The sequence below is a fragment of the Capricornis sumatraensis genome, chromosome 2 (genome assembly GCF_032405125.1).
Source record: "Capricornis sumatraensis isolate serow.1 chromosome 2, serow.2, whole genome shotgun sequence".
Classification (NCBI taxonomy): Eukaryota; Metazoa; Chordata; class Mammalia; order Artiodactyla; family Bovidae; genus Capricornis; species Capricornis sumatraensis.
The window spans coordinates 130,816,334-130,832,242 of NC_091070.1; the positions used below are offsets into that span (position 1 = coordinate 130,816,334).

Genomic DNA, 15,909 nt, shown 5'->3' on the forward strand with positions numbered 1-15,909 from the left:
AAGAAGATGAAGGAAAGGAAAAACAACAAATTTAAGTCTTTTAGGTATATCATCAGAAATTTATATAGAACATTCCACCTAAGTAGGAAATAGAGAAAACTTTTTCTCTATGACGTCATTTGTAAAGAATCCTCCGGCTAATGCAGTAGACGTGGGTTCAATCCTGGGTCAGGAAGATCACCTGGAGGAGGAAATAGCAACTCGCTCCAGTATCTTGCTTGAAAAATCCCATGGATAGAGGAGCCGGGCAGGCTACGGTCCCTGGGGTCACAAAGAGTAGGACATGACTGAGCGACAGAGCACCCACCCATGACATTTACTGTACAGTTCCTCAAAAGATACACAGATGCATAGCTTTGTTATAAAAATATTTCATCTGTATCTAGTTCCTTCTTTGATTAGAAGGAAAGGTTATATACTTTGATCTTGTTTTATGATTTAAAGAAATTTTATTTTTCTAGATATCCACAATACCTTAAACTTGTCTGAGTGCCAACTTTGGAAACCAAATCTTTTTCAAGGAGTGTAGCAACATTGACATGTGTGCCATCTGGTGGCAATTTCTCATAACAGCAGACTCTATAAAAATTCTGAATACATCTATAGACATATATTAACAGAAAACCTTGTTATACCATTGTTTTGTAAAAAGGTAAATGTCAATGTTCTTAATTCTATAAAAAAGAAGAAATACTAAAATCTTCACGATTTTACCTCCTCTGTAATTGAATCTGGCATGTTAAGGCGCTTCATGATGCTGTATTGTATATTCTATGTAAAACGAAGGGCAAAAGTTATGCAGAAAACAATTCAAAGCTTCCTAAATTAATATTAAAATTTTAATTATGTTAACTGATACTCAGCAACTTAATTAAAATATCCTTGGGCTTTTAAAAGAAGTAAATTTTGAAGAATAAAAAAAAACCCTGGGTTTACAACTTAGGATGAGAGAATTTATGTTGCTTTTTCCATGAGTGAACAGATACCAGCTTATATATCTTAGTGATGTTTGATATAATTTGTATCAAGATTAGAATATAAGAATATTCTTTGGATTTTTGAGTGAACAGATACCAGCTTAAATACCTTTTAAAAATCTTTGAATTTTTCTAATTAAAAATTGTGATTATATTTTTGATAGCAACTTCTCTACGGATAGATGATGAAATCCCTCCTCCACTTCCTGAACGGACACCTGAATCTTTTATTGTAGTAGAGGAAGCCGGTGAGTACAGTTCAGTAAGTGTAAAGTAAAGTGTGGATTAACTAGATTACTTCTCAGGTCCTTTCAGTATTCTGGGTGCCATTGCTGAGTAACACTTGCCCTTTAAAATTACAATACTCCTAAGAATTGAATCATATTTATTTATTTATGTTACAGGAGAACTCCCACAGGGTGTTCCCAAATCTTCATCTTCACCTGTGAAGGTAAAAATTGGAACATCACTAGAATGTAGTGGAATAGCTGAATCAAAGAAATCTGATGATTTGGTAAGACTTAGACCAAGCAAGGTCAATAACTATTTTTTCTGACTCTACTCACTAAGATTCAACAGACTGTGGTCTATTCTTTATGTATTTTTAACATCTATCACTTAGTAAATGTTGAGCGAATACTTTTTATAAAACAATGTGGTAGAGAATGTAGGGAATAAAAAGATATGTATAATATACAGTTATTGTCTTTAAGAAATTTGAAGTTTAGCAGTAAAGATATAGCATGTGTATACAAAGTCTATTTTTGTCTGTATTTATTATAATAACAAGACAAATATAATCAACGCCATATGAAAGCTCTTAAGCTTTGAAAGAGTGAGAGATCCCTTCAGGTTGGAAGTGATCAAGGAAGATTTAGTGAAAGAGTAAACATTTGACCTTATTCATAAAGCACAATCAAGGCAAAAATAATTGTTTCATAAGTAGATTGCTTGTTCATAGTAGTCATCTGGTAGGCAGTTTCTTGTTAGCTCTGATACCATATTATAGAGAGCAGTTTTTGAAAAATAACAGATGTCTATATTATTTAATATAAACCTTCTGGAATTATGTTCTCTGCCTCTAGAAGAAAAACCTACACTTTCAACAATCTGTTATGCATTTGTGTACAATTCTATGAGGAACCAACTATCTTAACCTTTCAGAGATCGGAAGAGTAATTATCTAAAACATTTAAACATGTCTACAGTTGCAGTGGTGGTAAAAATATTCTCCACCTTTTAAATTACACTTTTAATGTACTAGTAACTGTTACTATTCGGAGAAGGCGATGGCACCCCACTCCAGTACTCTTGCCTGGAAAATCCCATGGACAGAGAGGAGCCTGGTGGGCTGCAGTCCATGGGGTTGAGAAGAGTTGGACACGACTGAGCGACTTCACTTTCACTTTTCACTTTCATGCACTGGAGAAGGAAATGGCAACCCACTGCAGTGTTCTTGCCTGGAGAATCCCAGGGACGGGGGAGTCTGGTGGGCTGCCGTCTATGGGGTCGCACAGAGTCGGACACGATTGAAACGACTTAGCAGCAGCAGCAGCAGCAACTATTACTGTTACTGCTAATGGTCTTTATCTTAACAAGTCCTAGGGCAAAGAACAATCCCTCTATTCCAGCATCATGAAGTCATTTCAATTGCAACAAACCTTAAATTTTCAGGGAAATGTTCTCAGTAGGAGCAAATAAGTATAGAAAGGATCAACGTAGAATCAATATTCATGACATATAAAAAAATCACTGGAAGAATAGATGATTTTTCACAATTCATTCAGCATATTTATAAACTAGGAAAAATAGGGAAAACATAATTCTATTGGTATATGAAATATAATTTTTTAAAAATGCTATTTATTGCCTAGAGTTTATAGATTTGTGTACATGTTGTTCTTTCATTTTTTTTTTCTTCCAGAGTGTAAAACCCCAGAGTCCAAAATCAGGTAAAACATTTATTTTCCTTGGCTTTAGGTGACATTTAGCTGTAAGAATTTGTACTGCCAAGAATGGCTCATTAAGTTTAGAGTAATTCACCTCAGGAGATGGCATGGTTTCCATAATAGCTTCCACTACTCATTGATTTACTTCTGGTTTTCCTAGGCTAGTAGTTTTGTTTTGTGAAGGGTAAGAGGAAAACAGGATTTTAGAATTCTCCTTGATATACAATCCAACTATTTCGGATACAACTTCTTAAAACTTTGCAGCAGTTCTATTTTACTGGTTTTATTATTGTTAACATTGTCATTCTGAAAAACTATTTCTGACCACTTAGGTTTTTAACTTGCTGTTGCTTCTCCAGTACTTTCTTACTTGTTTTATGCAATGAACAACACCACCAACAGCCAACAGTTATTGAACACTTATAGGTATTTTACATATATTATGACAGGTAGTAGTTACCCTTAACATATTTATTCATATTAACATATTATTCAAATACATAAATAAGTAGTATAACATAGACGTTAAAAAGCATGGGCTTCGGAGTCAGGTAGACTTTCATTCAAAATCCCCAGCCTACCAATAGTTATCAAAATCTATGACCTTGTTTAAGTTATATATCGCTGTTGTTCAGTTGCTAAGTGATGTCCAACTCTTTGCGACTCTATGAACTGTGATTTTTCTCATTGATAAAATGAGGATAATAGAACTTCCTTTCTAAGAGGATTTTTGTGAGGATTTAGTGAGATAATATAAGTATAAAGCTTTTAGCACAGTGGTTATCAAATAAGTTCTCATTAAATGTTATCAGGGAATCCCCTCATTAAATGTTACTTATTATAATTATTAGGTAATTATTAAGTGAACATTTTAAGTTCTGTGTGCCTTATCCAATGTTAGAATAGGCAGGATATATAAGAAAGAGCACTTGCTAATGATTACAGTGTTAGTCGCTCAGTTGAGACCGACTCTTGTGACCCCATGGACTGTAGTCCACCAGGCTCCTCTGTCCATGGGATTCTTCAGGCAAGAAGACTGAAGTAGGCTGCTTAATGATTATATATGTACTCAAATTGGGTAGACAAAATTAATACTCATTGCAACTATTAAGTTATAATCTATATGGCATTGATTCTAATCACCAGGGGTCTGGAAAAACAAAAGGCATCATTGGAGTGGTTAGGGAAGGTTTCATTGAGTAGAGAAAAGAAATTGAAAATTATTGATAGAAGAAAAAAGAGTGAATTCTAGGAGCAGGGATCAGAGTAACAGTGACTCAAAGGTAAAAATAAGCATGATGGGTACAGATCATAAACTGTAAGGAAACTGTAAGTAGGTTAATTTAATTGCAACAGAGGTTCTGTTTTAGGGAAATAAGGAAAATAAATTTGGATAGATAATGTGGGAAAGTTCTGAAGGACTTAAAGGATATGCAGATGAAATACCCAGAACAAATCTATATATAGAGAAAGCAGATTTGTGGTTGCCCATCTAATCTGGGGGTAATGGGAAGTGATTACTAAATGGGTGTGTAGTTTGTTTTCAGGAAGATTAAAATTTTGTCACCAGACTGTGGTGATATTCGGACATCAATGTGAGTGTACTAAATGTCATTAATGGCAAATATTGTTATGTGTATTTTATCACACATAAAATTTGGCAGAAAAATTTAGATTTAATAAGTAATAAGCACTATAGGTTATCATGGGAGCATTAAGGTGAAAATGGTATTTTGGGAAGGTATTTGGCAGGATATTGTTATCTGAAAGTTATAGTTCTCATAATACTTCCTAAAATCAAACCCACTCCGTGATTCTTGCCAGAAAAATCCCATGGACAGAGGATCCTGGTAGGCTACTGTCCATGGGATCACAAAAGAGTCAGACACAACTTAGCAACTAAATAACAACAGATATTACTCAATTGTTAAAGAATTAAATATTGTCATTTGAATAAAAAAAATACTTCCTAAAATCAAACTGGAAGGTGATAAGCTACTTTAGAGTAGTTATCAAATGTTTATTAAATGCCTACTATTTGCCAGTGATTGTACTTGATGGAAGTACTGCATTGATATTTAATTTTTGCATATTACCCAGGAAACAAGCAATAAACAAGAGAACTTGCTTTATAGATAAGTCTTGAGACCTAAAAAACCCAATGACCAAAAGACAGATAAAACTCTAGCACTTAACAATGTATTCATTTTCAAAAGACATTAATAAAGTATATAATTGTACTTAGTGCTATACAAAGGAGTACGTCAAGGCTGTATATTGTCACCCTGCTTATCTAACTTATATGCAGAGTACATCATGAGAAACGCTGGACTGGAAGAAGCACAAGCTAGAATCAAGATTGCCGGGAGAAATATCAATAACCTCAGATATGCAGATGACACCACCCTTATGGCAGAAAGTGAAGAGAAGCTAAAAAGCCTCTTGATGAAAGTGGAAGAGGAGAGCGAAAAAGTTGGCTTAAAGCTCAACATTCAGAAAACGAAGATCATGGCATCCGGTCCCATCACTTCATGGGAAATAGATGGGGAAACAGTGGAAACAGTGTCAGACTTTTTGTTTTTTTGGGCTCCAAAATCACTGCAGATGGTGACTGCAGCCATGAAATTAAAAGACGCTTACTCCTTGGAAGAAAAGTTATGACCAACCTAGATAGCATGTTCAAAAGCAGAGACACTACTTTGCCGACTAAGGTCCGTCTAGTCAAGGCTATGGTTTTCCCAGTGGTCATGTATGGATGTGAGAGTTGGACTGTGAAGAAGGCTGAGCCCTATAGAATTGATGCGTTTGAACTGTGGTGTTGGAGAAGACTCTTGAGAGTCCCTTGGACTGCAAGGAGATCCAAATAGTCCATTCTGAAGGAGATCAACCCTGGGATTTCTGTGGAAGGAATGATGCTAAAGCTGAAACTCTAGTACTTTGGCCACCTCATGGAAAGAGTTGACTCACTGGAAAACTCTGATGCTGGGAGGGACTGGGGGCAGGAGGAGAAGGGGACGACAGAGGATGAGATGGCTGGATGGCATCACGGGCTCGATGGACTGAGTCTGAGTGAACTCCAGGAGATGGTGATGGACAGGGAGGCCTGGAGTGCTGCGATTCATGGGGTCGCAAAGAGTCGGACACGACTGAGCGAATGAACTGAACTGAACTGAGTGCTGTACAATGAGAAGCATACATCAATAGAACACCATTTGTATCTTTAGGACTTATGTTGTGAGAAAACAGCTCCATTATTTAAAATTCTTTATCACGGAAATGGGCTTTCAGGTGGCTGAGTGGTAAAGAATCTGTCTGTAATGCAGGAGTCACAGGTTTAATCCTTGGGTCAGGAAGATCCTCTGGAGAAGGAAAGAGCAACCCACTCTAGTACTCTTGCCTGGGAAATTCCACAGAGGAGCCTGGTGGGCTACAGTCCATGGGGTCCCAAGGAGTCGGACACAACTTAGCAACTAAACAACAATAATCAAATCACAGAAATATTAAAACATACATTTAAACCTACCATAATAGCATTAATCACACTAATAAAATAAATTGCTTAATATTATCCAATATCCAGACTTTGTTCATTTTCTTGAATTGGCTCAAGCATGTCTTTTTTTTTTTTCCTAAACAATGTTTTACAGTTGATTTATCTGAAGCTGGATTCAAAGTCTACATCTCGCATGTGTTTTGTATGTGTGTTAAGCCTTTTAAAGTTGGTAACAGTTCTTTTTTTATGTTCTCTCTTGCCATTTATTTGTTGAAGGGAATGTCCTTAAGACTGTTAATATTCCAAATTTGGCTGTTTGTATCCTCATGGTTTTATTTAACACATTCCTCTATCTCTAGGATTCCCTGCAAAATTACAGCAAGACTAGAAGCTTGATTAAAGTCAGGTTCAAATTCTTTGGAAGAGTACTTTTATAAGTTAGCTATTAAATTTGTGATAAAGCATAGGTTCACTGACTAAAGAGCTACAATAACAAAAATTTTGAGGCTCCAGTCATTGTTCAGATAATTTTTTATTTGGGTGTTACAGGTTAATATTGAAAAATTGGAAAAACAATATAAAACCAAAAAGGGATTTTTAAAAATACTTTTTATTGGAGCTTAGTTGATTGACAGTGTTGTGAGTTTCAGGTGTACAGCAAAGTGAATCAGTTATACATATACATACATCCACTCTTTTTTAGATTCTTTTCCCATATTGGCCATTATAGAGTACTGGGTAGATTTCCTTGTGCTACACAGTAGGTTCTTATTAGTTATCTATTTTATATTAGTGTGTATATATAAGTCCAAATCTCCCAATTTATCCCTTCCCTCTTCCCCTTTAGTGACCATAAATTTGTTCTCTACATCTGTGACTCTATTTCTATTTTGTGAATAAGTTCATTTGTACCATTTTGTTTTTGATTCCACAAATAAGCAATATCATACATTTGTCTCAAATAATGAGCTTAACTTAGGACTTGCAATTGATAGTTTTTTTTTTGTATACTTTTTTTCATAGATCTACAAGATCGTTCTTCTTCCCCACCACCTCCACTGCCAGAGAGAACCTTAGAGTCTTTCCTTCTTGCTGATGAAGATTGTAAGTGACAGCACTCTCTCTCAAAATTTATAGAAAAATGAGATCATTAAAGGTTAACAATAAAATAGGACCTAAATGGAAAAGGTACAAAGAATAATTAAATAAGATAAAGATAATAAATTTTAAAAATGCATAATCTACTGCAAAAATAATGTACAGAAAAATCAAGCTAAGAATTACTGAATATATACCTGTATGTAATCTGAAGTCTTAAGAAGCTATGCAACAAAACATTTTGTTTTTTAGGTATACAGGCTCAACCTGTAGAGACTTGTTCTAGCTGTCCTAACACCATGGAAAATTCAGCATCTTCAAAACAGACACTGAAACCTCCTGGAAAGAATTTTACAAGGAGTAAGGTAAAAAAGATAGAAATTTATGGGACAATGCCAGAGGTGTCCTAATCCTTGTCACTCCAACCCTCCAGCATTAAGATGAAAAAATTAGACTAAATATCTTCATAAATATTGATTGTTAGTCTCACAGCAATCAAAATTAATAGAGGGAAACCAAAAATTAAAAAAAAAAAAAACTTAGAGCATGCCCCCCAAAACTATCAACTTCTTTCCCCCTGAAACTAGACAAAACTGATTCCAAAGTTTATATGTGCAGGGAAAGAACAAGAATAGTCAGGAAACAGCAAAAAAGAAAAAAAAAAGCAGTGAAAGAAGGGTAGTCTTATCAGATATATTAAAATATTATAAAGCCCAAATAATTAAAATGGCGTGATATTGGTTTATGAAAAGAAACATACACCAACAGAGCAGAAGAAAAAGATGGAGAACAAAGATGAGAGCATTTTCACTAGGATATTCTGAATTACAAATAATCTATATTTAAAAATCTAAATAAAATTTTTCAAAAAGGAATTTTAAAATATCTATTATATAGAAGATTACATCTCTGTTAAGTGTTAGAAAAATAGAAATGCCATAAAGGACATCTGAATGTCCTTGAAAAGAGTACAGTCAATTATTAGAATATAATACCTATATGAGAAATAAAATGAAAATTATCAAAAAAATAATATACTGTGGGACAGAGTGAAAAACATACAACCTGAGGAAATGTGAAGAAAAGGAGAGATCTGGGTAGATTTTTAGAAGAGGTAAGTTAGAGACTCCACCATCAAGGAGGCAGAAGATATGGGTTTGCTTAAAGGAGGGAGAAGGAAGTAGCATGGTTGACAGTATGAAGAGAATCTTAGTAAATCGAGTACAGAATGTGACTGGCAAATTTTTTTGACTAGAATGGGAATGGCAATGTATCACAGCTATCTTCAGAAGCCACTGTGGGTCCTGGAATGGTCACTTAATAAAGAAGAGAAGTAGGGACTTCCCAGCTGGTCCAGTGGTTAAGACATGGAGGTTAAGACCTGCAGGGGACCCGGGGTCCATCCCTGGTCTGGGAAGATTCCATATGCTGAGGCGCAGTTAAGCCTGTGTTCCTACCACAGCTACTGCGCCGGCACTCTAGAGCCCATGAGCTGCAACTACTGAGTCTGTGTGCCTAGAGCCCGTGCTTCCAAACAAGAGAGGCCCCCGCAGGGAGAAGCCCACGCACCACGACTAGAGGCAGCTGTCACGCAGCAAATGAAGATCCAGTGCAGCCACATAAATTAATAAATCAGTACATAAAATAGATTAAAAAATAAAGAAGAAAAGTAGAAACTCCATCTTTTTTCACGACAGAATAATAGTATTATTTCTAAACAGCAAGACAAGACAAGTAGAGACTTGGCACTGAGTTAAAACTGGCATGATAGAAAAATAATTATGTATATTTTGATATCCATTTTTAAAGAAATTAATCCTCTTGACTGAAGTCTACATTTCTAGTTGATTAAAGTGTTTGGATTTCACAGGGAAAAAACTAACCTTTTCCTTTTCTTCATTTTTGTAGAGTTTGAAAATTTTACGAAACGTGAAAAAGAGTAAGTTACTTATTTTTAGAATATATATACCACTTTCTGCAATGCGGGAGACCCAGGTTCGATCCCTGGGTGCAGAAGATCCCCTGGAGAATAAAATGGCACCCACTCCAGCATTCTTGCCTGGAAAATTCCATGGACTGAGGAGACTGGTAGGCTACAGTCCATGGGGTTGCAAAGAGTCGGACATGACTGAGCGACTTCACTTTCTTTCACTTCACATACCACTTTCAGTATATGTAATTTTTCCTTATATAACCACTGGGAAAATAATTAACAGTATTATTCCTAAACAGAACCTTGCTAAGGGCCTATATATCAGAACAGTCACCTCCAGGCCTTGCCCTGTTGTTAGGCTCCACAATGCTAAAATACTGGGTAGGGAGTAAGGGGAGGGAAAAGTTTCTGTGTGATTCACAGGAATAACAGTATGATGTTTGGCACTTTCTACACATCCTAAAATGCTGTCATTACTGCGTTATTTAGAACTCCCAGCAGTCTAACCTCAGATGTATTTTCTTTGAAAGTAGTCACAGCAAAGCATATTGTGAAACAAATGTGTTGATTTAATGAAATAAGCAAAGTATTGACACATTTCCATTTTTACCAAATATTATTAGCAATAAAAGTCTGTTGCTTACTGTTTTTCCTATATTGTAATGAAAACAAAACCTTGACTCCTGAAACTATGGGAAACTGGTTATCTTCAAAATCCTATTTATAACTACAAAGTATATGGTGGTATATTTTTTACAAACTTGATCCACCGGGTTAATCATCAAGGATTAAACAGCTATACTGGTATTGTGGGGAGGGACAAAGAGCACTGAGAAAACTTGGATGTAAGGTGTTAGCTAAGTAAGAAGGTTTATAGCTGAACATTACTCTTTTCTTCTGAGTTTTCACTCTATCTCCCTGTCCATAAGCTTGTGCTAGTCTGCTTTTATTGCTACCATACTTGATCTCTGAAGTGAACTAATTTCCTACCTATAATAAAGCATGATTGGAAAATATACTCTTTCCTCTAAAGTCAGTCAAAAGAGAATTTAAACATTTCAAGAGGAAATTATAGTCTGAAAGTGTTAGTTGCTTAGTCGTGTCCAACTCTTTTCAATCTCATGGACTGTAGCCAGGCTCCTCTGTCCATGGGATTCTCTAGGCAAGAGTGGGTTCCTTTCTCCAGTAGAGCTTCCTGCCCCAGGGATCAAACCTGGATCTCCTGCCTTGCAGGCAAATTCAGGAAAGCATGATTGGAAAATAGAGTCTTTCTTCTGAAGTCAGTCAAAAGAGAATTCAAACATTTCAAGAGCAAATTATAGTAGAACACCTAAGAAATAAAATGGCAAAAAGCAAAAACATACGTAAATTGAATAGTTAGCCAAAGATTGATTTGATTAGCTTAGCTTACGAAACATTGTTTTCTACAATGCGGGAGACCTGGGTTCAATCCCTGGGTCAGGAATATCCCCTGGAGAAGGAAATGGCAACCCACTCCAGTACTCTTGCCTGGAAAATCTCATGGACAGAGAAGCCTGGTAGGCTATAATCCATGGGGTTGCAGAGAGTTGGACATGACTGAGTGACTTCACTTTCATGAAACATCATTTTCTTTCTCTTAAAAAAAGCAGAAAATAAACCCTTATAGGTCATGTTAATGACCCAAAAGGAAGTCACAGAAGAGTTTTAGACAGATATGTTACAAAATCTGTTTTTGAAAAGATCTATGGCTGCTGGTGACAAGAGTTGAAGATGTCAGCTATGACATCCAATGCTACTTTCGGTAGGAAACTTCAGTTGCTGAGAAATCCTTTACTTACAAGTGACAGAAAACCCAACTTTAGCTAGTTTAATCAGAAAAGAGGAATTTATTGACTTATGACCAAGAGTTCAAATGATATAGTTAGGGCCTAATCTCTTATTCCATATCTCCCAACTTTGTTTCTGTCTGTTAGAATACTCAGGCAGGCTTTTACCATGTGATTTCAGGCTTATAATGGAAAAAATGAGCTCCTTCCTGGTTGCTCAAGCCACAGCTTGATGGATGACTAGTGTTGTTAGGCCTGCTTGTCTTGGCTAAACCTAAACCAGTTATCGCCAGTATACTTAATGCTTGGATTAAGAGGATAGTGTCATGCCTAATATTTAACAATTGTTACCCATGGACGCTGACCAATAGAGAATGAGGTCAGATCCAAACAACTGGTGACCATGGCAAAGTACCAACTGACAGCCCTGGTCATAAAGCAGCTCTTTGATCTATGGGTAGATCAGCGCCACAAGAGATATGGGAGGTGAACACTGGAAAGCGGTGATTTCTTAAAGTAAAATTCAATTATCAGAAGAAGGAATTAATGCTGGGCAAGAAGCATAAAAGTATCCATGACTAGCTATAAGCAAAATAGTAGTTCACTATATCTATGCAAAATTTTTGTCTCCAGTTATAAAACGCCAGTTTTCCCTTTTGGGACGATTGTTTTCTTTCTGAAGGATGTATACAACTCTCAGCTCATGTGCAATATAGGGATGATAGCTATCTCCTGAACTTTCTCACCTTCACCCACTTGTTATCCATGCCTCTGTCATCAGTGGCTAGCCTAATTTTTAGCACTAGTAGGTGTTCAATAAATATTTTACTTGAATCTGACTGAAATTCATGATATAACTCTAGTGATTCAGACTGATGTAGCTCTAGGAAGTGTGAGGGCTTTCTAGAATTTTTTGTGTGTACAAACATATGCAGTCCTCACACTATATTCTGATAATGATGAGAACAAATAAAGGTGTATATTTAGCTATTTCTCCCCAATTATGTACTGTTTCCTAGGAAGTTCATACAAGCCTGAAATTATCTTTTTTTTGGTGATAAGACAGTACTTGTGCAAAATATGAACCATGTTTTCATTGGATTGTTTTCAGAATTGTGTAGATATTGATATATGAATATATTAAGGTGATAGGAATAGAAATGTATTTTTAAACTTGCCTATATGGAGCTAAAATAGCAAAACAAAGCAACATAACAGTGCTTTTTGTAAGATTCTGGACCTAACTATAAACATCCATAATAGGAAAAATGTTGGTTGGAAAGTGAATAAAGATATTCCAGAGTAGAGGATGGTGGAAGAAAAACCACAGACTTGCCATGGATGAGCTAATGTGGAAAACAAATTATTTAAAAATGTACTTAAGAGTGATCAGAATGCAAAGTAAGATGCAGTTGAAAACCAAAACGTAAACCCCGTAAAAAGTAGAGTCACAATAAAATAGATCATATTCTTGAATCTTTTGGTGATTCTCTTTAGGGTTGGGTTTACCATATGGTGTTTGCAAAGAAAACTTTAAAAAAAATGCACACAAAAATAAGAAAATTATAATATGAACTCATTTGTAAACATTTATATTTTGTCACATGTGATGTATATCTAGAAGTATTAATTAATTTGTTGGAAACGTTTAATCTCAACAATTATGTGGTCTGAGTCTATATTTATCCTTTCCCTTACAATTTTTTCTTTTGATTCTAGGTATCTGTAATTCTTCCCCACCAAACAAGCCTGCACAGACTGTTCAGTCAAATAACTCCAGCTCCTTTTTGAATTTTGGTATGTGTGTTACTTTCCAGTAGAGTTCATTTGCAGTATAAGAGATACAACATTAACATGATTTAAGGTTACATGTATAAATCCTTATGTTTATATTCTTTTTCATGCCATTTATCTTTTTATTTTCAGCTCCTCTTACATGTTACATAGGCCTGAATTGCCTAGCATATGTGGAAAATAAAACTAGGTATCAAATGATCATGTTGGCATGTAATAAATGAATGTGAAAGCCACATGCAGAAATTCTGAAATACTATTAATACTCTAATTCATATCTAAGCAAAGTTATAAGAAATGTTCAAGTGTGATGAAAAGAACAGAGGATGCTACTATCTAATCTTATTAAAACTCATTCGACAGTGGAAGGTGAAGCACAATTCTGAGAGTTTAAAGGAACTGTTTGCCCAGTTGCTCTTTAATATAAACTATAAATTTAAAATAATTTTATATTAAGCATCTACTATTTATATAACATGAATTCATACTATTTAAGGTAGTATTATATATACTATATAGTTTTTTTGTAAGATATATATATAGTAAATGGTATAGGATATTACTACTAAAAATTATTAACCAAAAACCAGACCCCCTGAAAAGGTCTGGGGGACCTACAGTAGTCCCAAGGACCCACCCCCTGAGGAATTGTTGCTCCATGGTATTGTCCTTATCTGAATGATCAAAACTGTTGCAGCCGCAATCTTACTATAGGTGGCGAGGAGAAAAATGTTGAAGAGGTGTGGCCTCCTCTTCAGGACTTACGGCACTATCCTGGAAAAGGCAACATTATGCTATGCATGTGCTACATCCAAACTATAAAAGATACCCGGAAAATGCAATAACACTGGGCAGATAAGTTTCCCATATACTATTCTATTCCTCAAGAAGAAACAAAGAAAAATTTGGGTGGACAGGTAGCAATTTCTACCACAATTGGGGTTATGGTCCCTATTTCACCAAGGCAAAGTGTTTAACTAGAATCTCTCGATCTGTTTCTTGTGTTTTAAAATTTTTACTTGGATTACATTAACTCTAAGGTTTAATATGTTATATTTAGAAAAAAGTTATTATTCTTATTAAATCATTTAGTTAAAAAGTTCATATAGGATATTCTATAATCTATGAAAAAAGCACCAAACTTTGCCTGAAACATAAATGTTCCTTGCTTTCTTCTTTTCTCTCAATCAGACACACCACTTGACTAGCTCATGGCCTGTCTAATTTTACAACAAGGGCTTAATGAAGAGCTGACTCATTGGAAAAGACCCTGATGCTAGGAAAGATTGAGGATGGGAGGAGAAGGGGGTGATAGAGCATGAGATGGTTAGATGGTATCACCAATTCAAAGGACATCAGTTTGAGCAAGCTCTGGGAGATAGTGAAGGAGGGGGAAGCCTGGCTTGCTGCAGTCAACCAGGTGGCAAAGAGTCAGATATGAATTAGCTACTGAAAGCAACAATGGGCTGAGTTGCTCTGTGGCATGTGGGATCTTCCCGGATCAGGGATTGAACCCATGTCTCCTGCATTGGCAGGCAGATTCCTTACCACTGAACCACCAGGGAAGCCCTCCATCAATTGTCTTATTGTCATATACCAGCAACTATTTATACAGCATTTACATTATATAAGGTATTATAAGTAATCTAGGGATGATGCCATTCCTTTCTCCAGGGGATCTTCCCGACCCAGGGATCAAACATGGGTCTCCTGCATTGCAGGCAGTGCTGTACTGTATATTTGAAAAATGTTAAAAGAAAAATCTTAAATCAAAGAGAAAAATCTTAAAAACTCATCAAACAAACAAGATGGTGATGATGTGAGGGGATGGAGGTGTCAAACTTAATGAGCTAATCATTTCACAACATTTATGTGTATCAAATCATATACGTTAAATGTACATGTCACAAGTAAACACATATATGTCAAGATTATCTCAATATTGGAGAAAAAATACTGATCACTAAAGGCTATTATAACCATCTAATTATTACCATTATTAAATTTTTAAGTGTTCCACAAATTTAAGGTGTTATTAGAATTCTATTGTCATCATTTAAGCACTAATGTAATTACTAGAATGCTTTTATAATCCATTACTAAATTGATCAAACATGCTAACCTTTTAGGGAAAAAAAATTCCTTATATTTCCACATATTATCAATACATTCAAAAGAAAAAGTGTTCATTTCTATATAAGAGATCTTTTTTCATTCAGTTTTATTTTTGTTCCCAGGTTTTGCAAATCGTTTTTCAAAACCCAAAGGACCAAGGAAACCACCATCAACTTGGAAAATTTAAAACAGCTTTGGAGTATTGCCTGCAAGTGAATCTGCAAATAAAACTAATAGAATACTGTTAGCTAAAATAAGTGTATATTCATAATATCAACCATGAAGATATGGTAATAATGTTAATAGCTTTAAAAGAAGACCAATATGCAAATAAGTGTCAGAAGTTCTACATTTCATCTCACTTACACTGGGTTAGAAAGCACAAATAGGAGTTTGTCATTTAAACTTATGTACAGAGAATGCTGTATGAAAAAGTTTTAGAATGGACTCATTTTTCCTTTTTAGAAGTTATTTTTATTCTACTTTACCTTTCTACCTAAATATAAACTTAAAAGATTTGAAAAATTTGAGAAGTTACTATAAAAAGTGTTTTGAAAAATCTTACCTTGTGGTTGCAGTACAAAATTACTGCTTGTGAAAATGATTAATTCTTGGGAGTTATTTCTGCCTAAATGCAGTACACATCTTTTTCCAAGTGTTGTGGGAAACAAAGTAGTGAGAAAAGAAGTTACACCTAAAGAGAATAAAATATATACTTAATGACAGTAATCAGTCTTTTGTT

At 35.3% G+C, this 15,909-nt stretch overlaps 1 protein-coding gene across 5 annotated transcripts in view; it reads left to right on the forward strand.

Moving 5' to 3' along the window:
* Nucleotides 1–15,472, forward strand: part of PTPN22 (protein tyrosine phosphatase non-receptor type 22) — a 57,354-nt gene extending 41,882 nt beyond the window's left edge. For 3 of the 5 annotated variants that reach the window (XM_068965741.1, XM_068965745.1, XM_068965743.1), the window contains 8 exons: nt 1,142–1,239; nt 1,396–1,512; nt 2,902–2,929; nt 7,443–7,523; nt 7,770–7,882; nt 9,426–9,456; nt 12,978–13,055; nt 15,290–15,472. In XM_068965741.1, coding sequence (XP_068821842.1) covers nt 1,142–1,239; nt 1,396–1,512; nt 2,902–2,929; nt 7,443–7,523; nt 7,770–7,882; nt 9,426–9,456; nt 12,978–13,055; nt 15,290–15,354 — 611 coding nt within the window. In that variant the 3' untranslated portion in view covers nt 15,355–15,472. Of the gene's footprint in view, nt 1–1,141; nt 1,240–1,381; nt 1,513–2,901; nt 2,930–7,442; nt 7,524–7,769; nt 7,883–9,425; nt 9,457–12,977; nt 13,056–15,289 lie in introns of all 5 variants that reach the window. The other 2 variants (XM_068965742.1, XM_068965740.1) reach the window with 2 other exon arrangements.
* Nucleotides 15,473–15,909: the final 437 nt, after the last annotated feature.